Raw genomic sequence first — 25737 nt, forward strand, 5'->3', positions numbered from 1 at the left:
CGAGTTTCACTGATGTTCGAGGCAGAATAGTGTCTTACAGCAGCCTGAAAGCTTTTTCCTTGCTTTTCTATTCAATCAATTCATCTTGTTAGATGTCAAAAATACAGGCTATAAGTAAAAATGTGGATTTATGCTTTTAATTAAACATTTCTGCCTCAAACAATTATTTCTACCACTTTTTTAGCTGCTAAAACACAAGTAAATAAGACCATCAGTCATATATTATTCATACACAGACACAAACGGTACAAACAAACAAACAAAAACATGGGCAGAGAAGGGTTCGTTTGTCTGTTGCATTCATTTTGTATCCTCAGCATAAAGCACAGGCTCATCTGAAAAATAACAAGCCTGGCTTGTCTGTGCGCTGACTACATACATCTGAGAACAGCCATTACCAGCTGGTTAGTTTTGGCTCAAAGAGGCCAGATGTCATCTTCCATTTGCTGGATAACCTTCAGGCCAGCTCAATCAACTGTCAATTGGGGATGCTTTCAAAACAAACTCCAGCCCATTATCGGCAAGAATGCCACAAACACTAGCAGCGGGTTAAATGTCAGATTCCTGCAGAAATGCTTTTCCCACTTAGCGTATCCTTGGACTTTGTGTGCATCTCTTCAAGGAATGTCACATTAAGCATTTTTTTCCCATGAAAAAGGAGAAACTAAACAAAAACACCCCCCCAAAAAATACATATTTGTATTATTTATTTATTTATTATTTATTATTATTATTCCACACAAACTGGGTGTTTTATTCATTTCAGGGTTTCCTCTGCAGTGCTGAACCATGACAATGGAGGGATTTTTTCTGCTTAATGAAAGAGTTATTTTTTTGCAGATGGCTCAATCATTGCATTCATTCACTATTTTTCATCTACAAGCTGAAGGACAATGTGTGTGTATGATTAAGTTTTTCCAGGAGATAACAGGAGCTGTGTCGGTGAATGTCCAAATGGCCCTGTTTAAGTGGAAACGCAGTGGTTTTAAGACTTTTAACTGGGAGTTTAAAAGGTTAAATTAATCTCCAGCAGCAGAGCTGAAACTGAATTCAGCATAATTCATTTCTACTAAAAACAAAAACATTTTCTGGCCTTCTTCACTGACGATACACTTAAACGCAAGGAGCCTCCCAATCTTGTTAATCCACTCATCCACTCAATGTCAAGTCCACCGTCTGCGCGTCCGTCTGGCTAGCTGACCCAAGCTCCACCCACCTTGACCCTGACCCTGAGCCAAACGCACCCACCCCCACTGCAGGCCTCTGGTTTAAGGACAAAGGAGCTTCTGTAATAAAATGGAAAAGCTGTACAAAGTGATGCGCTGCAAACATTAACATGATGCAGCCTCATTTCTGGAAAGAATACAAAATAAAAGGAATAAAAACAAAATAAGTGGATGAAGAGTAGAAAACAGGAACTGCTGTGTGCAATAAATAAATAAGGATGATAATAATAAAAAAAAACGAATAAATTATTATGTTTCTATTCCAAAATCTTGAAAATTTTATCTGTTTTAAACATCTAAATTAAAATAAACTCCAACAGTCTGATGGTTGAATCTCTAATCAGCTCGAACGTTTAGTTTATTCCCAACTAACAAGACATCCGGGTCTCGTAACAGATGGAATCCCAGTACCGGCAGACATGTTTACTACAGCGGAGCTGACCCCTGCACATGACCCCCAGCCTATCCCCAAACCACCGGCCAACCACCTCTCAATGACCCCTGATAAAAAATGAGCATCCAAACACAGGTGCCCCCCCGGTCCTCGCTGCCTGCCAGATCTGGTCTGCTGTGGTCTGGCTTGACCCCGCATGGCCCAGACCGTCCCGGGACTTGAACTTGAGACGTGACACAACAGCCCGGCCAGGCGTGGACAGATGAAAGAGAAGAATAGGAGGGTGACGGGGGTCGCTTGCATATGAATCGTTGGCGGCAAAGCAGAGGAGGAGGGGTGGGGTTAGGGGTAAAAGGTCAACCCCCCGCATCCCGGAGTGCCGCGTGGACCGCTCCCTAACTGACGAGCAGACAAAGAGCGTAGAGGAGGGGGGGGTTCTGGATGACACGGGGCCCTCAGACCTCTGCCACAATGGAGGGAGGGGGCAAACGGGTGAGAGGGAAATGAACACACAGGCAGATGCACCAAACAAACTCTGCTCGGCTCACGTGGACGCCCCTCACGTTCATTCACGCCCATTTCATCAGAAAACAATGCAGCGAAACACCAACTTTCATCACATCTACATCCAAACGCTGACATTTAAAGTAACTGTTCCAACAGATCAGGCAGAAAAAACACTTTCATCATCAATCTCCCACCAGATGAGACCAGTATGGCAGCTGATTAGGACAAACTTCATTCAAAACGGAGCAGAATTAAACAGTCAAACTCAGTTTGTATAAAATCCACTGTTTTGGCTGCAGCTGAACGTTTGGAGGAATTTATGTATTCTGCAGCGACTTTAACACGGTTTTGGCTTTTGCATTAGATCACTTCTCCGTTCTCTCAACCTGAATACATCATGTGACCTCACATCAGCGATGCAGAGCGTATCTTACCGCCGATAAGCAGCTGGAGAGCTCACCGCTGGGCATTAACGTCCCACAGACGGTTAAGTGTTTGTCTCTTTACAGGCTTTTCATTCTTTGGTATTTTGAGATAAGTCTAGCAGACTCTGCATGACACCTGATCAGCCACTGTGCATGCAGTGAAAAGCAGCACTTAGCATGTCGAGTCTGCAATGCAAAAGCTTTTGAAAGGTTAAAAGTTTGAGCTGTTTGAGTTGCAGAATAATTTTCACCTCTGCGGCCTCGTGCTGCGTTTAGTTTGGCTCACACGTCAGGATTTCCTCCTGATTGTCCAAACAGAGCACCTGCTAAACATGAGATGCTTTCTACTCATATGTCCAACAAGCCCGCTTCAGAACAACCAAAATGTCTCATTAAAGCTGGGCTAGGTAATGTTGGGGAGCTAGCGAGATGTGAAGGTGGCGCCCTGTCTTGGCTCCTCCCCCTCTGGTTTTGCTCCTTGCGTGATCCGAGGCTTTTTTATTCGTAGCTTATTCCAATGATTTTCTCTTTCTCTGCTGTTTAGCAGGAGGAGGCAAATAAACCGAGCCGGGTCGGGAAATCCTTCCTGCATTTTCTCAGCCATGTTTGCCTTCCGAGTTTATTCTTCACTACTTTGTATTTTCATCCTATGTTTATATGCAGGGTGTGGCTATCAGGTATGCGCTGCTGGAGGGGGAGGAGGGGAGCCGGGAGAAGAAGCTTAGGAAATATAAGAAATGAACAACTCCATTTTGGTCGGAACGTTTGGATTGGTCAGAGTTTTTACAGATTTACAGTAAACTGAGGGGTCTAACTTTATTTCTTATTGTTTATGATTACAAAATGTATAGATTACTATCAGGACAGGGAACCACTTCACCTAGAGTAAAATGTCTCTGAGCAGCATTATCTACCCCAGTTTTAAGTGAAGTATGTGATACATTAAAAAAAGGATTTGATAAAAGTAGAAGTATTGAAAGTGATCAAAATTAAAGGACTTGAAATTTACATCAGGTATAAGTAATATTCATCCATTTATAATGAAGTTAATTCACTGAAAAGTCAAATGATCCTCAAATATTGACATCATTTGAGGAATATTAAAAATTTCCTTACAGAAATCATTAAAGATGACAAAAATATTTAAGGATAAAATGTTATCATAGATTGTATGTAAAAAATGGACGTATCCTCCGTGACATCACCCGTAGGTTTCTGAAGAGCAGAATTAAAGAACTTTGGACAGTTCCTACCGTCGCCATCTCGGCAGCATCACACGTGTGATGGGCAAATGGTGGAGAGGTGGAGCTGAGAGGAGGGCTGAGAGCGTGGGGGTGGATGATTGACATTGGTCAAACTTCGACCTGCCTGTAGCTTAGAGCTAACTGAGCTAACCCGGAGATAACAGGAGCTAACCAGCTAACGGAGGTAGGCAGGCTAAAGCTAAATAACGCTACATTCTGCCTTCTTGCAGTGGAATATCAGGTACCTGTCAATCAAAGGGACACGTCCCTAAATATGTCAAATTTAGAGATGAAATTACTTCTAAACGGATGAGATAGAAAAAATTCACTCCCCCCACAGTTGTCATGAAGGTAAACCTCACATATTAAACCTAAAATAGATTTTTGTACCAGGCTGTAAACATGTTTATTTCTGCTGTAAACATGTTTATTCCTGCTGTAATCATGTTTATTTCTGCTGTGAAGTTGGTCTTTTTAACATGGGAGTCTATAGAGATTTGCTCGTGTTTGCAGCCCCTAGTGGATGAAGCGGGAACTGCAGTTTTATGCACTTCCACTTAGGCTTTACTTTTAACCGCCGGAGGTTGCCGCGTGGTTGTAATGGATTGAGCATGGAGACTGTCATTTGTGAATGTTTCTCTCATATCCATATGAGCTGATATTGATGATGGGAAGGTTCTCAATCATCAAAAGTAAACATGAAAGCCACGTTTTCACCAAAAAGACCCGACTCAAGACAAAACGGTTCATCATATGGTTTTGGTTCTACGTTACTTTTCCACAACAGATCATTTCCTTACCTGGTAGGCCAGGTAAAAGCCAGATAGCGATGGACGCGTCAACTACATAATATCACAGCTGGACAACTTCCTTGGATTAAAGCAAAGAACAAGACCGAAACAAAGCAGAAGAATGGCGGACATTGAGCAGTTTGAGTTCTTTCTTCCTGGCAACAATAATTAAATCTATACTCAATACTCACCTTGAACATTTCCTCCTGGGTCAGCCACCTCAGCATCAAACAAAACAAAACTCAAATCAATCAGGCCAGTATAATAATCAAACTAAACATCTCCGTCTGAAATGTACAGCCACTCGGTGACCCTGATCATCCAACCTACACCTTCTTTCAGTTGTTACCATCAAGCAAACATTACAAAGTCCGACTGGCCTGAAAAACATCTAGACAAATCCGTTATTCCTCTGCTGTAACCACCGTGAAGTAGGCACACGGTCGTTTTTCCTTCCTTGTACATCTTTATTGTGTTTTATACATATTTTAAATGTTTTAAACATGAAACCACGAGCCTGTCTGAGAAGAATTTCCATCACCATTTGGTGCAGACAAAGTTTTATCTCTCTTTCATCCAATCAGTACATTAATCTGCAGGGTTGAATTAGTCAGACTAGGACCCCAACAAATGGATCCCAACAAAGTGGGATTGGATCTTCCCACTTTTTAAGTGTGGAAACACAAAAAGAGAGCGTACCGATTCATCCCATACCAAGCCAGACCCCACTGGTGGAAACACAGCTTAATGTCCATCAGCTAAAATAACTGAAAGTGCAGATTTTTGTGTTTACATGTTGGTAGAAAAAGTGAAAAGTTGGTGTAAAAATGTCCACTCAGGCAAAGTCCACATACCTGAAAACTCTGCTGGAGCATTTGTACTTCATTAGTTTCAAGCTTTGCTTGTCACATCGCTGAAATTGAAGTGTTGTGTGAGACGAGCGAGGCAGTTTGATTGCATGAGAAATTCCCAGCTGTACAACTAAGGCCAACTAGGTGCAAACAAACTGAATGCTTTGTCTCCTCCAGTAATGGATGACTGACAGACTGTCTGACTGAGCTGCCATCCAACCATGTTCTCTGACCTCGACAAGGCTGCTGCTGCAGAGCTGGCAGCGCAAAACAAGCCTGCGTATGCATGTGTGTTGTTTGTGTGTTTGTGTGTGTGTGTGCAACAGAACATGATGATGTTGGTCAGTGATTCCTCCCCGCCTGAGGCGGACACCAGTAAAATGGACCTCACCCCAGTCAGTGAGACACTGAGACGCACAGAGGGCTCTGCATCTGTGGGAGTGGAAAAGCTGTGCGTCCAGATATCGCTGGCTGTGCAGCGACTCCAGGCACCGTGTTTAAGCCGGGCTGCTGAGTCGTGTGCGATCCTGTTGCCGTGGCGATGAGATGGATAGGCGGATTGAGGCTGACCGGGATCCTTTCAAACCCTCGAGAGAGCAGAAAGGGAGAGAGTGCTGGGCCTAAATGCAGATCTCCTTAGCTTATACCCCCAAGGGATGCAGGCACAGGGCCATTTCTGGGAGAGAATCGTGCCGCCAAGTGGACAGCGGATTTACCATATTCATACCACTCTTTCGAATGGAGGAGGAGGAGGAGGAGGAGGGAGAACATCTTCACCATTTTACTGTGGCTGGTATGGCTTCTAAAACCCCTTGGGGGAACCATTAAGGAGAACCTCGCTCAGTCCCCACATTTCTCTCTTTCATCCCCCATTTCTCCCTCCATGCATCTCCCTGTCTTCCTCTTTCATATGAAGTATGAAGCCTCTCTCATTCATTCCATATCCCCACTAATAAGGCAGGACGGTTCAGCCAAGGCCAGCGCTAAAATCCAGCAATATCGCCGGTCTGTATGTAGAAGCGTGTGGAATAAAAGGATCAGGGCAGCCGTAAACAGCCATTTTCCAGACACAGGCCTCGATGAAAGATGTGTTGCTGCTAAAAAGTACAGCGGCTGTATTGCTGCTGCTGCCAGCATGGAGAAAACAGCCCAGATTCATATCAATGGCTTTGATTGAAGCACCGGGAGAAACCTGCTGGAGGACGGTTTGTCAGAGATGTCAACATGCACACACGTGTGTGTGTGTGTTTGTGTGTGTGCACAAGGATTGGGATTTGTCGGAAGATTTGTTTAGATACTGGTGTGGAATGAAGTGTGTGAGTGCAGTTTTCACTGCAGTGTGTGCATGCATGCGCCTAAATAAGTGTGACAGTACCTTTCTCTTTGTGTGTGTTTGTATACATAGACGTGTGTGTGTGTGTGTGTGTGAACTTTGAGGTGGGGAGTGTTAGAGAGAGGGCCAAGCAGGCTAACAGATTCATATCCAATATGAAGAGGTTAAAGTGACGAGTCCAATCCTCCCCACAGAGCAAAGGCAGGATGAGATTGAGATGCAGGAGGAGGAGGAGGGAAAGCAGGAGAAAGAGGAGGAGGAAGGAGGTGGGGAGAGGGGGAGTAGTACAACAGATTAATTTCATTTCGGGGCTGAGCACTGCTTTGCTTAGAGAAAAAAAAGAGGGGGATATTATAAGAGGATAGAGGCGGAGAAGAAGAAGGGGGGCAGTGATAAGAAGGTGAGTTGGGAGGAGAAAAACAGCGCAAAGGGAAAAAAAAAAAAAAGAGATTTCCTCTTTATCTGATGTAGTAAATGTGTGTGTACTGTAAGAGGAAGAGATTGGATCCACAGTGTGTGAAGACGATTATGTGTTCAAAACGGAGAGTAAGTGAGTCTGCAAGCAGGAATACATTACGCTGCAACTTCTCTCTTATGTAAAGCCTGAACTAAAAACTCAGGAGCTTCGTCTTTTCCTGCTTTCATTTAAACCAAAAGGAGTCGCCATCAAACCGCCGCGCGTGTCGGGTTTCTGTTCAGCAGCAAAGCAAATCAGAAACACACAAATGTGAATCATCGATCGCTTCAAAGTAAACAAAATAGAATAAAATCGAGGTTTTTGGATCCAGCTCTGCTTTGAACTCGTCTCTTGAGAGCGGAGGGCTGCCAGGGTTCGGTTTGGCGTCTGGGGAGAAGTTGTTGAGGGGGGGAGGGGGTTAAGGTCCACAGTGGTTCACCTCTTGGGGAACATCAGGGGACTCGAGGCCTGGTTCTCCAAACCAAAGCCCGCCTCTGTAGCCTGGGTTACCAACGATCCGAGGCCACAGATTACTGGTTCTGTACACGGAGGACGGTATGAACCTGCTGGAAACACTCTGCAGCTTCTTTTCCTTCAATCCAAACCAGGCAACACGAAGGATATTTTCTCCTCACTTGAGATGGTTTGGGTATCTGGTTAAAAATACCTTCCAGGACGGGTGTTTTATAGACGTGTTCCACCAGGAGGAAGCCCTCAGGGTAGACACAGGACTCCTCAGGGATCAGATCCCTCGGATGGCTGGGAAATGCATCAGCATCCCTCCAGATGAGATGAGCAGGTAGCGGGAGGTGTTGGGCGCCTCTGCAACATGGTCCCATGTAAGCGTCTGAAATCAAATTACACGACGACAGGACGAAAACGCGGCTTGTCGTCCAGAGAATCCTCAACAAGTGCGAGCTGCTTTAGCTGCACTTGGTCTCACACTGTTAAACCTCGAGAGAGTTATTTGATGATGAAGTGGTTTAATGTTCCGACTTATCTCCCTCCGAATATTACTCCGCTTTGTGGCCGCCTTCATGCGCTGTTCTGCCTTTTGACGGCACACACAGAGCAGCTCTGATCCCAACTGTCAGATGTGTCGGTAAAAGCAGCATCAATGATCCAAGGACGCACACCTATTATGTACGAAACTCAACACGTCTCTGACTTCACATTATGGAGAACGCGCGGTGATTTTCACAGTGCCGGGTGTTAAACACCGGTGCAAAATGGAAGGTGTATAACAAGGCTCTCGCTCTTTCCATCTGAGTGGCTGAGACCAGAACCTGCTGTTTAGTGCTGATGCACCTAACAGGCCAAAGATTTGCTGCTATTAAACTCCACTGCAGCTGCTGGGCCAGTTATCTTTGACGAATAAGAAAATTACACCTTTGAACAACAAAATGGACCCAGAAATGCAAGGCACGGAGCCAGCTAGAGCTTTTTTTTCCCCCCTCGCTTTAATTTAACAGGTACTTAAAAAGCTTCCAAACTGGATTCAGTGTGCCCGTGCAGGTGCTCGTGAGGAGTGCTTTCCTGTCCAGCTCGGCTTTCTTGACAATTTCTACGCTTGGTGAAATTGCACATCTACACCACTTTGAGCCAATTGAGGGAAAACAGTAAACAAGGAAGTTCAACAGATGAAAAAGTCTGAATTAGTGTAAAAGCAAAGAATAAAAAGCACTAATACTTTTGTTTTTCCTTCTTTTGTGTCCACATCTGGAGGACGGTTCAATTAGTGGCAGCATCAGCTGCACAATCTGGTAAAAACACCTTCTAAAAGCCCTTGAGCTCGTGGTCCGGCGGCAGCATATGTGGGTGAAAATGAGTCACAGAGAATAAGTGCATGTGATTTGGTGGGGTGTGTGTGTGTTTGTGTGTGATGTGGGCAGGGGGTTAGTTGAGTACAGAAGATTGAAGCACTAACCAGAGCACTCAGATTTATTAAAAAGGGCCAGACTGTCCACTCCCCTACAATTCCTTTCACTCTCCATCTTCTATTGTTGTCACTTTACTTCTGTCTCTGTGCATACATGCAGACCCCCCCAAAACACCCCATCCTGCATTGCATTACTTGCTCCACTAAAAACCCTTCAGAGTAACCACTGGCCCCCTCAATAAGACAGGCTTAAGGAAGGAGGGGTTGGGGCCAGGAAGGACAAGGAGGACGTGGTGTTCCTGAGGTAAATGAGTGGGGGGGGGACCCCTGCACCTCCCTCCTATCCATCCTCTCCTCTCATCCCAAGCCCCTTTCTTATAGCCTCAACTTCATTTCCATAACTCCTGTTGGCTAAATTAAATTGGGGGGGTCTAAATCTGCACTCTTCCCCAAAACAACACTGACCACCAGCAAAGAGGACGGACTGGGGAGGGAGGGGGGACAATAGAGGCGGAATCCAATCTAACTAACCCCACTTTTGTCGTCTGACTTTATTAGCTAAATGTATCAGAGGCAGGAAGAAACACATGGTTGGCTGCAGGGATTCCCACTGCTTAGTGACACACACACACACACACACACACACACACACACACACACACACACACACACACACACACACAGAGTCCTATATGTATAAATGCACAATTGTCATGCAAAAGTGTTGCACAAAGGACATGTTTGCTCGCTGAATGTGGTTTCCTCGTTGCGAACTATATTGGCGACTTTAACGTCCCTTTGGTCCTGCAAAGCACCGCGCACAAACATGCAAACACTCAAGCACACACGCATCGTTATCCACAGCCCTGTCATCTGAATGTCTATAAGAGTCCAACACCTTTGAGATGGCAAAAGCCTGCATCAACATGATGAATCCCACCGCCACAGACTGGTTTTTCTGTGAGATCCCAAACTGGCTTCATTATGTCAGAAAGCTGTGAAGGAGGACAGCAGCTCTTCCTCGGCTCTGTTCGCTCCATTCATGCAGGCAGAGGAGCCAGACTGCTGCCTTCACGTCTGCACAAAACATCTACACATGTGTATAACACACACCAGCAGCAGGCGATGACACTCGCACTTGCTGGATCACACACACCCGTCAGTATTTACCAGACTTGCTCTTTCAACGTGTATAAAATTACCTTCAAAGCCACGGTTTTGCATTATTACTACAAGGCACAGAAAATTTTTGACTAGCGGTCAAACCGTGACAAAATACATAAATATAATCCCGGAATTACTTTCCTTTCTGTCTGTGAGCTGTTGGTCCTGGTAGATACTGCTCATCATATTACAGAGATGTGAAAAAGACTAAATTCTTTCATGCAGGCTGGTTTCACGGTGATTTCTACAACAGGCACAAGACAAAAATCAATTTTTGTCTGCAGATGGACACAAATACAACATTTTTTTGTGATATTGTCAAAGTCATTTACTCCAGGAGGAAGATGTTTTTTTGTTCCTACACCACATAACTGTATCTGCAGAGCCATAAACCTAAACTACCTACTATTTCCTAAACGTAAACATGTAGTTTAAATGTGTAAACCTTATAAAACCATAAACCAGAGCAAAACTGTGTGAAAGTAAAACAGAATAAAAAATTTGTGTGTTTATTACGAATAGAAAATTCATTCAATCCAAAAGGATTTAAAACCTTTGGATTGGAGTTTAATTGCTTATTAACATGAAATAAAATAAAAAATAAAAATAAATATTCAAATTAAAATACAATGAAAATATTAAAGAAGATAGAATTATCATTACGATTTAAAGCCTTAATTTCTATGGACTCCAAAAAAAAACAATGTGTAAAGACATTAATAAAGACATTAATAAATTAAAACAAATAATATAAATAGTATGATATAAATATAATTGTGGAATATGAAGAAGCAGCCTTAAACATGAACATATTGGTGCAGCCAAACACCTAAGACTTCCAACCCACAAACTAAGTCAAGAAAAATAAAAAAAACATTTCAGCTGTTTGATTGGTTCACATCAAACAAACGCTGAAGGCATGGAGTCTTCATCGTGTGGCAAAGTACAAGAGACAAATTTAAGGCAAATGAAAGTTAAGTTAAGGCTTTATCCTAAACTGAACGATGATGATAAACTTTTACTGTCTGTTATTGGTGGAAAAGAAGAAAGCTGCTCAACATTCAGCCTGTTGGGTCGTTTCTGCAGCAGATAAATGGCTGAAAACTACTTTTTTTTTTTTTTTTTGCTTTGCTATGAATTTATTATATGCACAACTTTGTTTAAAACAGATTAAACATCAAAGGGAATTTGGAGAAAACTGTTTGAAGGGGGACCTTTTTCACTGCTGCACCACTAAACGCGCAGCTGTGCAGGAAGTTACACATGATGGTAAAAAGACGGACGTGGACCAAACAACGAGCTACAACCCAAAATCATGATCTGGAGCATCAATAATGTGGGAAACTAAGACCAGAAACCTCCACATATTTAGGTAAAGATGAAAAAGTCAGATGTGACTTCTAGATGCTTCTGGAGGTTCTGGAGATAACCCTCACAGTCCAGCTGGTTCTGATAAACAGGGAAATTACTTTGCATTGAATCCATGAGGGGTTAGGGGCCTTGCTTTGGTAACCAGAGTGGTTGATCTCGGTCACCGGGGACTTGAACCTGGGTCCTCCAGATCCAAGCTCTGTTACCGCTGGGCAACCACTTCCTCCCCCTAAGGTCTCATTTTTTAAAACACCACACTGTAATTCCAGTCATCCCAGTCAACGCTTCAGACCAGACTAAACATGGACAAGGATGGAAAACAGCTACCTTTGGATAAAATGGTGTATTATTCATGCAGAACTACGTCACACCTTTAGAACATGGCGTCAACACAAAGTTTAAACATTAGCAAAAGCTAACAAAAACTTTGAAACATTAAAAAATTTCTCTTTTAAGGGACGTTTTCTGTGGTTTGTTTGTATTTATATATGTTAACACTGGTGTGTTATGGCGTCTGTTAATAACCTGATCCATGATCACATCACCTCGGTTTTAGCTTCTCTCCACCGGCTGCCTGGATGTTTTAGAATTGATTTTAAGATCTTATTGTTTGTTTTTAAAGCTTTAGATGGACCGGCCCCTCAATATGTTACCGAATACTTGCAAATCTACACCCCAGTTCGCACTTTGAGGTCTCAGGGCCAGTCCCAGCTTGTGGTGCCTAAGACGAGACTTAAGACGAGAGGAGACAGGCCTTTCTCCGTAGTCGGTCCTGTACTCTGGACTGTGCCCCTCCATGTCCGCAGCTGCCACCACAGTGGAAAGCTTTAAGTCTCGTCTAAAGGCCAACTTTTATTTTTTGGCTTTCAACACTGTGTGAGCTGTGTGGTCCTCTGTGTCTTTTATTTGTTTTATTTTCCCTTTTAATTATTTTATTGGGTATTTATTTATTTTTAATTGTTTTACCTGTTTTTATTATTTTAACAACATTATTATTTCATTTTATTTTCATTCCATGATATTTGACTCTGTGCAGCACTTTGGCGACATTGTTTTTAAAAATGTGCTTTATAAATAAAGTGGATTGGATTGGATTCTCATAAGTGATTAATTTTATATTTGTTAATACATACGTTGGCAAAGCTCATACTAAAGCGCCATGACAGTCTGCCATCTTGAAATTACGGCTGCTGGTAAGGGACAAAAAGCACCAAGTTGGGATAAGAAGGCGTTTTCCAGCGAGCCTACAGTGATCGAGGCGCCAGAGGAGATCAGCGAGAGACTTACTGCCCCGGAAAGTTCATTTTTACAAAATGCAGGAGCCGTTTTCACCATCGCCAAGAAAAAGAGAAAGAGAAGTTAAAAGGCAGCGTGACCAGAGTACAATGGTCCCTCGCCATATCGCGGTTTACCTTCTGCGGTCTTGCTGTTCTTTAATGTAGCGCTGCACATTTAAGTACATTTAAGTCCTATTTCAATCATTCTATGTCCAAATTTTACTGTAGGAGTCCTTGTTCCTTGATTGGGTTGGTAAACATTAATGCGCTGCTTTATTTCTGTGAAAAGCGATGTTACAGACGATGGCGGGGAGGCAGCGCCAGCAGAGAAGCTGGAATATGGTTTATATGGCGAGCAATTACTAAGAAATTCACATTGTTAATATATGTAGGTTTTTCAATTCAATTCAACTTTATTTATATAGCGTCAAATCACGGCAATGCCATCTCAAGACGCTTTACAGACAGAGAAGAAAACATAATGAAAGACAATTCATAACAGCCTATATAAGGTTTTTGAGAGTGTATAAAGTGTGGATGTTGAAAATGTTTATTATAGTTTGGGAATAATAGAAATAATTAAGCCTCTACATGCATTTGAATTGTGAAAAATTAATAAGGTTGTCATTTTGCAGATTTTATTTACTGCAGGGTTTTTTCAGAACATAACCCCCCTGCAATATACGAGGGCCCTCCATTTATGAAGTTTCACACATACAAATATAGCTGGTGTTCCTAATAATCTATAACACGACAAAAGATTTAAAAAAGGACCCTGAAGTTGCAACTTTATCCTCCACAATGGAGCCAACTGTACTTCTTAAATTAGCCTAAAGTTGACTTTTTTCCTTGAAGTTTTGTGGATCATTACCATTCGCAGCATAACAATAGATCCTGCTACAATACACAAGACTGGCCGGTACATTAGTGAATGTTTACGTGGTTTCAGTAGCTACTAAAGTCGCAATAAACGCTGGATTTTTGTCAGAGTAAATGCAGCTCATACAACCTTTCAAACAACTTTTATTCTGTCTTTACCGCATCCATGAAAGATCCTAAAATCCCATATAGTTCCACTAGAGGAGTATAACCGGATGTAACCGGACAAATAACCCGAAGCAGTTTGCGATATTTATGAAACACGAACCTCTTAACCTGGTGAACACTCCATGAAACATCAGATGTCATGGTTTCATCGGTATAGTCGAGGTTTTTTGACACATGGCGCCTCTACTGTTGTTCGAAAAGGTGAAGCACTACAATGCATTAAATGATTTCAGCGTTTGACGGGAGTAAATCTTGCAAAAAGTCTGTCTGAATTACGATTATTTGATCTTATTTTCCAGAGTGCACACCTTTAGGAGCAGCTGGTTTGATTGCAGACATGTGAATGTAAGTGAACGTAACAGTCCCACTCAAAAGGCTGCTAGCCTGCTGCTAACGCCAGCACTGGCTCCGTCTTCCTCAGATCACTTAGCTTTGGCTTCCCATTTAGGCTCCATTGCAGTTCAGCTGAGAAATATCCACCCAGACTGACAGAATACACAACTAGGAAGATGGTAAGTGTAAGCGTTTATCCAAAACTCTTCTGGCTGAGTCGGTTTCAACATCACCTCTTCTTAGAAGCCACGTCCTTCTCACAGAGACCTCCCTCAGCATCCGGTCTTATCTTGCTGGTGATAAACATCACATAAACACAAACTTCGATTCATGCGTGGTGTGAAACCTGCCTAATTAGAAGTCGAACAGCAGCCCTGACTGCGGATCAGCCGGAGCTCCTTCATGTTTCTCTCCTTTTTTATTTCTTTTCCCAGTTGTGGGCCGACCACACCGGGTTGCACGGCGGGCAAAGGCAGGGAATTACAGCGATGGAGCAAGTGAAAGCAAGAAGGGAGAGAGGCACGGAGGGAAGGAATGTGAGCTATGAGGCGAATGAATAGGCACGGGGTTCTTTATGGCATTTATGTGCACCGAGGAGAAAGCCTATCGACAGACACCTTGTTGGACAAAGGGGGCCGCACACGCTGAGTGCATTCGATTAAGGGTGCGCATTGGTGTTAAACCAAAAACGGTCCCCTGCTGCAGCCGCTATTCATTATATAGCGGAAGTGTAAAATGGACATTGGCCATATAAAGACACAGACACAAGTAGCAAAACAAGCCATTAGGGAAACACCAATTTTACACACACATGCACAAAATATAAGTACTTAAGAAGTACACATATAGTACTGGTGTTTCCATGGGCAGACATACCAGGATGTGGCCACAAATGGCTGCAGATACACACTGATGTATGATTGCTGATTACATACCCAAAGAGAGCAGGACACATGGGGCAGTCAGACATAGCCTGAGTACAGCCAATTTAGCCCGTAATGGTCTTTGGTGCCATTAAGGGCAACCATCAAGTTGTCTGTCCAATGCAGCATGTGTGGAAGAGGACCGTGTTTACCTGGACTCTTTTCCGTCTATATGTGTGACTAATGGCCTATGAATGTTTCCACGGTAACAACGGACGCATGAGCAAGTTGGATGGACCGGTTCGCGGACAGCGGCGAGGGGAAGCAGAGTTCAGGCGAGCGGTTTTGGTTGCAGGGACTCTTTGTTTCATATGTGCGCAGCAGGTGGTGTCCATGAGAGAAATGGATTTTATTATCTGGAACAAAAACAAAAGGTCTGCGCAGACGGTGTGTGTGTGTGTGTGTGTGTGTTTAGGGGTACATAAACAGGTTTATGCATGTGTGCAGGTAACACACAGGCCATGACGTTTCTATGATCATTATAAGTGACAGTTTTGCTTGTATATATTGATAGTTCCAGCTTGACATTAGTTTTAAACAGGATGTGTGTGGTAGGAAAAAAAAAACCTTATCTGGCAAAAAAACAGGACATTATAATCTTTTTTTTCTACTTGAATAAAGTTGAACTTCTTTTGAAATCATCATCGTCTGAAAAGTGGAATTGTTTCCTCTCTTTTATGACATAAACATCATTTTCCCACCTGGAGACATAAAACGTTGATTCTAATGCAACTAAACATAATTTATTTTAAAAAAGCAGTGAGATATTAATATAAATATGGTTTTTAATTTAAGGCCAGTCTGAGTTCAGGAGGTGGACATCCTCTCTATGTTTCAGACGAGGCTTCCTTTTTGATAAAAACCCAAATATGAGCGATATATTTAGGGTGGTTTGGTGTTACACAGCTGGGGAGGGAAGGTATCTCATGATGGACTGAACCTGATCTACAGTTATGGTGCTTGTTGACCAGTCTTTCCTGTCCTCCCCACCCGACGCTGCACCTCCTGGTGCTGGTGGAGGTGTTCCAGTGGTTTTATCATCTTCTTTCACTGGATTATGGTGAACCAGACAGAACTGGAGTGGACCGAGTCTTTAAATGTTGCTCATAAGCTTTTATAACGGTTACAATTAGGAAGTTTTCAGGACTTTTATTCACCAAACTGATGTGAAGAACAATCAGTGATGGTGAGACATGCTGCTGCATGCTGAACCTGAACACTCCACAAAGACGTTACAACCTGTCTACACAGTGGAATAGATTCGTCGCTTTGTACATGAACGTTTTTATTCAGCATTTAGGCTTAAAGAATAAGACATGTAAAGTCTTATCACTGCACCAGGGAGGCGGTTGCTCCCATCGCTCGCTGACAGACCAAAGCGACACATCGTAACGATGAAAAGGTGAGGCTTCTGGAATAAATGTGTTACACAAGGAAAAGGCAAACCAGCCGCTGATGCTTCATGTGTTCCAGGTGGCTCGGTTTAAGCTCCGGATAAAGAAAAGAGAAGAAAAAAGCAGCAGAATTGCTGACAAATTTGGTGTTTGGAAACTTTCTGAAGAAACACTGCAGGAAAAACCACGCAGGTAAATATGTCAGGAAGTCATCATGTTGATCAACGGTCAGGTTGGCTTCAGTTTCTCCCCATCATGTTGCTATGCTGCATGTTGGGATCGGTGTCTGCAGTGTCTGCAAACTTCTTCACCGGAGGGTTTCAACAAGAGGTGGACAAAACTGATCAGAACACACAGACCTGATCAGTTACTCACATCAGACAATGGTAAATACGCAACACAACATGGCAGGTGTGTTAATGACTTAATTACCTGCATGCATTTCCAACGGCAGCTTCAGATGCATCCTCAGAAGGAGTTTAAGTGTGTGTGTGTGTGTGTGTTTGCAGAGCCCAGGGTGGGAGTGAGGCGGCTTAACGCAATAAAGCATGTTGTATTGACATCTGTGTTGTGTCTATTGATTCCCCATTATGGAGCTAACAAACCCGCCTGGACGCTTTGTCATTGGCAATCACGTTAACGCCGGGACTCACCGACAACGCTGGCCCTTTAAAATCTCATACACACACACACACACACACGTGCGCATATTAAGGCAACTGTCACACACTTTCTCACATTCCCACACATTCATGGCAATTGTTCATGTCACCACATGGCACTCACGTAGTCCCGATTCCCCCACGACCACAAATTCTCATGCACACACATCAACAGTTTGCGCACGCGCACACACACACACACGGGGTTGTGGGAGAAGTCAATGCTGGCTAATCAATACCGGTGGAAGGTTAAAACCACTCGCACAACGGGCAGCAATGAGCTTGTGGTTTACCACACATGCCGGAAAGATCCATAACTGACCTCATTGTGCAATTATTGAATCATCTACCTGTCTGCATGCGCTCTCTCTCTCTCTCTCTCTCTCTCTCTCACACACACACACACACACACACACCTAAGTTTGTCCAAATAAATTGTAACTTGCATGAATTTTCTGCCCTCGCTCTCTAAAATCGCAAATATTTTCACACAGCTGAGACAATGTGTGCAGCTTCATCCAGACAGGAGTCCAAATACCTGCCGACACACACACACACAAACACACACACACCCACACACACACACACAAACACACACCTCATGCTGGCTGCTCCCCACCTGAACAAAATGCTTTGTCTTCCTTTCACAAACACATACGTCCTTCTTCAGACACACTTGCAGAAAGAAAGCGTGCATGTACATGCGCACGCACACACAAACACACTGAAAGGCAGTTAATTGAGGCGCGGTGGGCTCTGCTCAGGCTCGGTTTGGTGCAGCCCGGCACCACAACCCCCCTCCTGGGCTCTGCGAGGTGAAGATCCTGGGTGTGAGGGGAGGTAGTTATCAAGCAGCACGGAGCATTGTGTGTGTGTGTGTGTGTGTGTGTGTGTGTGTGTGTGTGTGTGTGTGGGCAGGAGGTCTGTGCTTTGAACTCTGCAATAAAAAGTTTCTCTGCAGTGTTGTTAAAGGAGTACATCTGCTGCTATATTGCCTTATACTTTCAGCATGCAGTGTTTTGATCCCATGGTGATTTATAACCATCATATGTTTGTTTTCTTTGTTGTATATTTAATGAATAAAGTTTTTTTTTCCCAACAGCTCTTTTTGTTTGATCATCATCACGACTTCTCAACACGCTACTCGTGTTTTACGAGCGAGGCAAGCGGGCTGGAAGCGGGCCGGTCGGACCAGAGGCTAAAACCAGCAACGTGCCTCTCAGAGTCGCCGGCATAAATAAAGCATCTCTCTCAATCCACAAGTTGACATCTCTCAGTTTTATATGGGCCACAGCGGCCCTGGAGGATACGGCGGCAGTGTAGATAAAATAAAAAGAGCATTTAGATTTGCTTTGTTGTTTTTTGCAGAGCAGCAGCGGCTACAGGTCCCTCCTGCCTCGCCTGCCGTCTGAAACACTTTCTGATCAGATCTGAGCTGCACAAAACAGGAGGATTTAACTCTTAGCTGCAAGTGTCTGATGCTGAAAAGGAGTTGGATGGTAAGTTTTCTGGGTGCATTGATGACAAGCAAACACAAAAACATCAGTTGTTTTGTCTTCCTGCTGGTTTATGACCTGTAAACTAACAAAAACAGGAAGTTTCTCATCTGAAATGAGATTTTTATGCAACATAAAAAGCAAACCAATTCAAGATTTCTTTCAGATTTTTCTTCCATGCAGACCGACAGGAGCATAACCTTTGTAAAGTGGTCTTGAGCCAGTGCTTCTCCAGCTTTCTGAAGGTCTTTAGGGCTTAATAATGTATTCCATTCATGTTGCGTCCGGTCCTTGTACCTGATCATCTTCAGACGAAGGTGTTTCAACACTTCACGGTGACATATGAACCATCCAGACATAAAAAGAGCTCCAAACTGAGGAAATAAGACATGAATGTGTAGTTGACACGTGCAAAACAAGATTAAACAAGATTTTCGCAGCAACAAGGCGATTCTCAGACGCGAGCTGAAAACCTGGAATATCTCAGCATGAAAAAAGGAAAATGATTCGCAGGATCTGAAAGCGATGTCCTGAAGAAACAGGAACAAATCCAGACCTGAACCAGGACCTGAGAGGTGCATCTGGACCTTCAGGTGATCCATTTACTGCAAGTAAAACCTCATTAGAAAGAGTCTGACTTACAGTGGAGCTAAAAGGAGCTGGAAAACACTGAGAAACCACCCCCCCCCCTCCAGGTTATGTCTCATTTTACTTTCCAGAAGGTTCTTTAAGTCTAATAAATTAAAAAGATGCCAATAATGAGTCAGTTTGTCTCTATATTTATTAATAAATCTCAATTTTTCTGTCTTCCATCACCGTGGACAGCAGCACAGTTCACCGATTTACCCAAACATGCTTTAGTTTCTTCTGCTTTGTGGCTCTTAGAGGAACTCTCCACCCGTGTACGAGAAGTTTCTGCTTGTATCAGGTGCATACAGACAGAAAATAATGTTTCTGACTGCTCTGAAACGCCTCTCTGCCACTCAAACCCTGTCTCCATGGAAGGTGGAAGCCCGTATTTGGTCACATTTAAAATGCCTCTGCATGCTAAATGCTAAAACTATTTGAGCTTCTATCATGAAGGTTGGCTTTCAATATTAAAGTGGAAATTTTAAATTGTATTAAAAAAAATAAATAAATAAAAGAAAGAGTCTCCTAAAACCACAGCGACACGCTTCTCTGTGGTGGAAGTTAGACGTACTGAAGTGTGATGGTGAGGCTCGGATAAAGAGGTCCGGTCCCATCCTGCAACTTTTCCATGGATCCCATCTCCATCTCAGCTCTGCAGAGGTAACAAGACATCCGGGTGTGTTAGAGGAGGATTGCATCTAAAAGAGCTACTGGGCTCCCCTGGAATAAAGGGGGAAAAGGCTGAAGATGAACTGGACTGAAAGTCAGACAACTGTTTTAATGGAAGGATCAATTTACTCCCATCGTTTACAACAAGCTTTGTCTCTATCAGTTACAGCCTTTTTAAGTCTTCATATAAACTGAAAATTTTCCAGTAAAATGCCTAAAGGGTTAAATCAGACTTGCTCAGATTATTTAGTTTATTTCAAATAAAGAACCTAAATCAGTGCCGTTTGGATTAATCAGTCAGAGTCTGCAAACTTTCCATGAAACTTCCCGCTGAAGCTCTTCAGAGGAGATGAAAAAAGAAGCTTTTAAAGGAGATGTTCAAGCCGCATCGTTGCACGTTCAGATAAAATAACATGAAGAAATGTCAGCAACTTGCTACCTCTGTACCGCCCACCATCGCCATGGCGCCGACTTTAACACTCAATCAGAACAAACATCCCAACAGCATCGTCTGAATGTAAACAAAACACCAACAGAGAAGCACATAACTCAGATTGAAAGCACAGCAATCATTAAAGGTTAACTTCTTGCTTGATGTGCATCCTATACGACCCGCTGTGGTCCAGAAAGGAGCCCTAAGTCCTCCTTGCTAATCATCATCACCGCACAGTGCTGTGAAGCACAAACATCCTTTCTGCCCAAATAATGAGACAGTGCCGCTTCAAAAAGTTTACATTCAAACAAAATGTAGGCTTGTTGTGCAGAACTGCACCTCGTTACCTAGACAACGTGGCAACATCTGCACAGAGAACGGAACAAAAGGCGTAAACATCCAAAGAAGAGCTTTGGAGAGTCCTTTAGGCGGACTGGAGAACTATTCCTGAAGACTACGAGGAAGGTTTGTCCTGCAGGGTTCAGATGGAAGAAGATTAAAGCTGCTTTTGGCTCATATGATGCATTCACATGTCTGCATGTTTTAATAAATCTCGGCACAGATATATGAAGGAAACTTTCGCAGCTTTTATATAAAAAGTAACTTTACCTCCAACAAGGAGTTGGTGGTGCGTTCAGGTGCTTGTTGATCGTTAAAAACTTCATGCAGAAACAGATTTTCATGTTTTTCTGAGAAAACGGGTCTTGGTCTAACTTAGATCCCATTAAATGTTGTGAGTGATCCGGATCCGCATCTGGATCAGGAATGTTGTGAAGGATTCTTCCTCATTGCGAGATCGGACCATTTTCAGTATATCTGCAAATAACTCCACAATAAATGGTGAGAAAATCCAGGAGATGCCATGATGTCAAAGATAGATGTGGATCCTGGAAACGTTCTGGATACTACCATCCAGAACAGGAACAACGTTCTGGATACTACCATCCAGAACAGGAACATTCTGGATACTACCATCCAAATCCGGAATGACATTCTTGATACTACCATCCAGAAGAGGAACTAAATTCTGGATACTACCATCCAGAACAGGAACAACGTTCTGGATACTACCATCCAGAACAGGAACTAAATTCTGGATACTACCATCCAGAACAGGAACAACGTTCTGGATACTACCATCCAGAACAGGAACAACGTTCTGGATACTACCATCCAGAACAGGAACTAAATTCTGGATACTACCATCCAGAACAGGAACTAAATTCTGGATACTACCATCCAGAACGGGAACAACGTTCTGGATACTACCATCCAGAACAGGAACAACGTTCTGGATACTACCATCCAGAACAGGAACAACGTTCTGGATACTACCATCCAGAACAGGAACAACGTTCTGGATCCTACCATCCAGAACAGGAACAACATTCTGGATACTACCATCCAGAACAGGAACATTCTGGATTCTACCATCCAAATCCGGAATGACATTCTTGATACTACCATCCAGAACAGGAACTAAATTCTGGATACTACCATCCAGAACAGGAACAACGTTCTGGATTCTACCATCCAGAACAGGAACATTCTGGATTCTACCATCCAAATCCGGAATGACATTTTTGATACTACCATCCAGAACAGGAACAACATTCTGGATACTACCATCCAGAACAGGAACAACGTTCTGGATACTACCATCCAGAACAGGAACTAAATTCTGGATACTACCATCCAGAACAGGAACTAAATTCTGGATACTACCATCCAGAACGGGAACAACGTTCTGGATACTACCATCCAGAACAGGAACAACGTTCTGGATACTACCATCCAGAACAGGAACTAAATTCTGGATACTACCATCCAGAACAGGAACTAAATTCTGGATACTACCATCCAGAACAGGAACAACATTCTGGATACTACCATCCAGAACAGGAACAACGTTCTGGATACTACCATCCAGAACAGGAACTAAATTCTGGATACTACCATCCAGAACAGGAACAACGTTCTGGATACTACCATCCAGAACAGGAACTAAATTCTGGATACTACCATCCAGAACAGGAACAACGTTCTGGATACTACCATCCAGAACAGGAACAACGTTCTGGATACTACCATCCAGAACGGGAACAACGTTCTGGATACTACCATCCAGAACAGGAACTAAATTCTGGATACTACCATCCAGAACAGGAACAACGTTCTGGATACTACCATCCAGAACAGGAACAACGTTCTGGATACTACCATCCAGAACGGGAACAACGTTCTGGATACTACCATCTACAACAGGAACTTTTTTATCCCTGCAAGAGAACAAACATGCAACAAACACCACAATGTAGCCGAGACACTGTTGATTTATTATCGATAGATCTGGAATCTGATAGATGAACGTAGGACTGGAACATCGGCTGGGAATCCCTGGATGTGTGGAGACGAGCTGCTGATCGAGGTCTGCGCTCTCACGCTGCTTTTCTTGTTAAAACACAGAGAAACTAAATGAAGCAACTTTTCCAGCAGCTTGTGCAGCCCGTCGCTGTAACTCTGCAGCGTTTACCCAAAAAAACGAAAGAAAAAAAAAAGCCTTAAGCTTCAGATCCAGTCGAGCCGCGGTCTGCAGCGTCTGCTGTTTATTACCCCCCCCCCCCCCCCCCCCCCCCTCCTCCTCCTCCTCCTCTGAACCTCACTCACCCCATCTCAGACTTTTGACACCCCCATTTTGTGTTGGCTCCAACACAAACACACAGATGTGTGCACGCTCTCAGGTGCAGGCCATTGTAGAGACGCACGCATGCACAACTCAGATCAGAGAGAGGCAAAGAATTGTGGGTAACAGACTTAGCTAAAGTGGCTTATGGGGCCCGGCCAAAGCGCACAAGGCAAATCCGATGCAACAAGCCGGCCGTCTGCAGGGAGCGAGACGCAGGCAGACCAAAGCCAAGACGGGAGAGTTTGCATTTTTCTGTCAAGTGAACACTTCAAAGAAATGAGAGAGAACAGGAAACAGAGGATTTTCTCCGGAGAAACGCTGCGAACGGAGGAAGGAAAGAGTAGAGAGGAGGAGGGACGATCCAGTTGATTTCTCTCATGTGTGTCAGCTGCTTATCACTCCGATAAATAAAAAGAACTGCGACTCTTTGGTTTTTTCTGGAACAGACTTCATCTGCTCGTAGACGAATCCAACGTCCATTCGTCTTGTTCTTTAGACGACCAACACCTTCGTCCTTCATTTTAAGCCCTTCAGTTGTCCCTTCTGTCTGAATCGCCCCTTTCATTCATCCCATTCTGTCACCTGTTAATTTCCTGATACTTTAACCCCCCACCTCATTCATTCATTCATTCATTATTCATTTATGCACCACATCATCCATTCATCCCCCCCCCCCCCCCCCCCAACAGTTCTTTTACTTTAATTTCTTAGAGAAGCAGCAGAGAAGTGGACCCCACCCCCAAAAGTAGCAGCTAGTGCTTACATGTCGTCTGTCAACGCCGCCAGAAGCAGGTCTCATTAAAACCTGCAGTTTTTCTCCTCCTGACACCTACTTTAGCTGATGGGCTAAATTACCACCGCGTGGATCCACACACACACACACACACACACACACACACACACACACACACACACACACACACACACACGGTGCAGCTTTAAACTCCCAACATGACTGTAAAAACACTAAAAATGCTCCATGACGGAGCAGAATGAGGTGCGCACATTCACTTTAAATAAGCAGAAACTGTGTGAAGCGTCGTCATCGCAGGTCAGAGCGAACATCGCTGAAGCAATATTACAGTCATCATAAGCTATTAAAGGCAGGTTATTATAGGAACTATTGATTGACACTGTAAATCTAATCAGCCAATCAACTCTTTTAAAAGTAAAAAAAATGTAAAAAATAGACATTTGTGTGCCTTTAGCTCCTTTTTCACAGCAGTTTTAATTTAAATCACTTTCCTTTTTTTTTCCAAATTGCCAAACTTTCCCTCCTTCAACACCTCAGCTATGATCCCGTTTTCCCCAACGTGGCTCCAGTCAGGGATCAATGCATCCTGATCAATAGATGAGCATGAATATCACCTCAGACCAGAGCAAGAAGGACAATAGGAGAGGAGACAGATGGGATGGAGGACGAGATGGATAGATAGCTATGAATGAAAGGACAAGACGTGGAGGCTGTGTGAGACTGTGATGGATGCTAATGAGCCGAGGATTCCCGTATCCGACGTTCCGGTTTCACATGTCGGATTAATCTGCACGCACGTCGTCCTGGTAGGAGTATTACGTTATTCAGATTCCATGTTTGGGGAGTTAAAAGGTGAAAAGAATGTTTGAACTAAGTTGTTCTTGTTTAAAACTTAAAACAATTGTGAAAATAATTTTATTAAGTTTAAATAAAGCAAAAGCAGAACGAGAAAATTTTAATTAAAAAAATATCAGACATACAGAAAAATTTTAAATTAAAAAACAGTCTGACAGGATTTTTTTTAAATAAAAAAACAATGAAGTAACTAATTGTCTTTTTGCTTTAAATGATTAAAAATTATTTTGTGAAATTTTATGTCAAATATTTACTTTCATAAACGGATTTTTGCATTTTAACTTCCCAACAGGAAAATTAGTGATGAATAAAAATGTTTAAGGTTTTAACTAAATGTATGAAAGTAAGAATCTGAAATGGAGACATGAGGTTGTGAGTGCTGATGCTGTCCTGTGTGCCGGCAGGCAGGCAGGCGGGGGGTGGGGGGGGGGGGGGGGGGGGGGGGGGGGCAGCTTACCGGGGCTGGACCGCGGAGCCAGCGAGGACTTGAGTCTCCAGGCGCTGAAGTCGGACGCTGTTCTCTGAAAGACGAAGGGGACCGGCAGGGGGACAAACATGGTCCTCTGTCGACCTGCTGGTCGTTGCGATTTGTTGGATTTTAGTCTCACTTCGCTTCCTCTCCTCTGCTGCTCGTCCTGCCGTCCTTCTTCGGCCTTTTGCTTTCCAGGCTTCTGAGCAGCCGCGCAGAGGATGAGGATGCCGGGATGAATGAAGGGAAAAAAAAAAAAAAAAGAGTTGAAGTTTCTTCTTCTTCTTCGGTGAATCAAACCTCCAACTCAAACAGATTCACATCTCCTCCTTTTTTTCTTTCTGTAGGAAAGACTTTGAGCCGGTTCGGCGCGCAGGTGGATGCGGCGGTTCCGTGTCTGCGCCTCCCTGCTGTCGGCTGGTCCGGAGCGCGCAGCGGAGCCGGTTTGGCGCTGGGAGAGGAATAAA

General features: G+C 43.5%; 1 protein-coding gene across 1 annotated transcript in view; it reads right to left on the minus strand.

Annotated features, from left to right (window-relative positions):
* The window catches only part of pou2f2a (POU class 2 homeobox 2a), a gene marked incomplete at both ends in the record, with an annotated part of 82256 nt that extends 56898 nt beyond the window's left edge, over positions 1 to 25358 (minus strand). The window contains one exon of the mRNA XM_079258877.1: positions 25259 to 25358. Coding sequence (XP_079115003.1) covers positions 25259 to 25358 — 100 coding nt within the window. The remainder of the gene's footprint in view (positions 1 to 25258) is intronic.
* Between the last annotated feature and the right edge of the window lie 379 nt (positions 25359 to 25737).

This window comes from Telmatherina bonti (genome assembly GCF_933228915.1).
Source record: "Telmatherina bonti genome assembly, chromosome: 19".
NCBI classification, from domain to species: Eukaryota; Metazoa; Chordata; class Actinopteri; order Atheriniformes; family Telmatherinidae; genus Telmatherina; species Telmatherina bonti.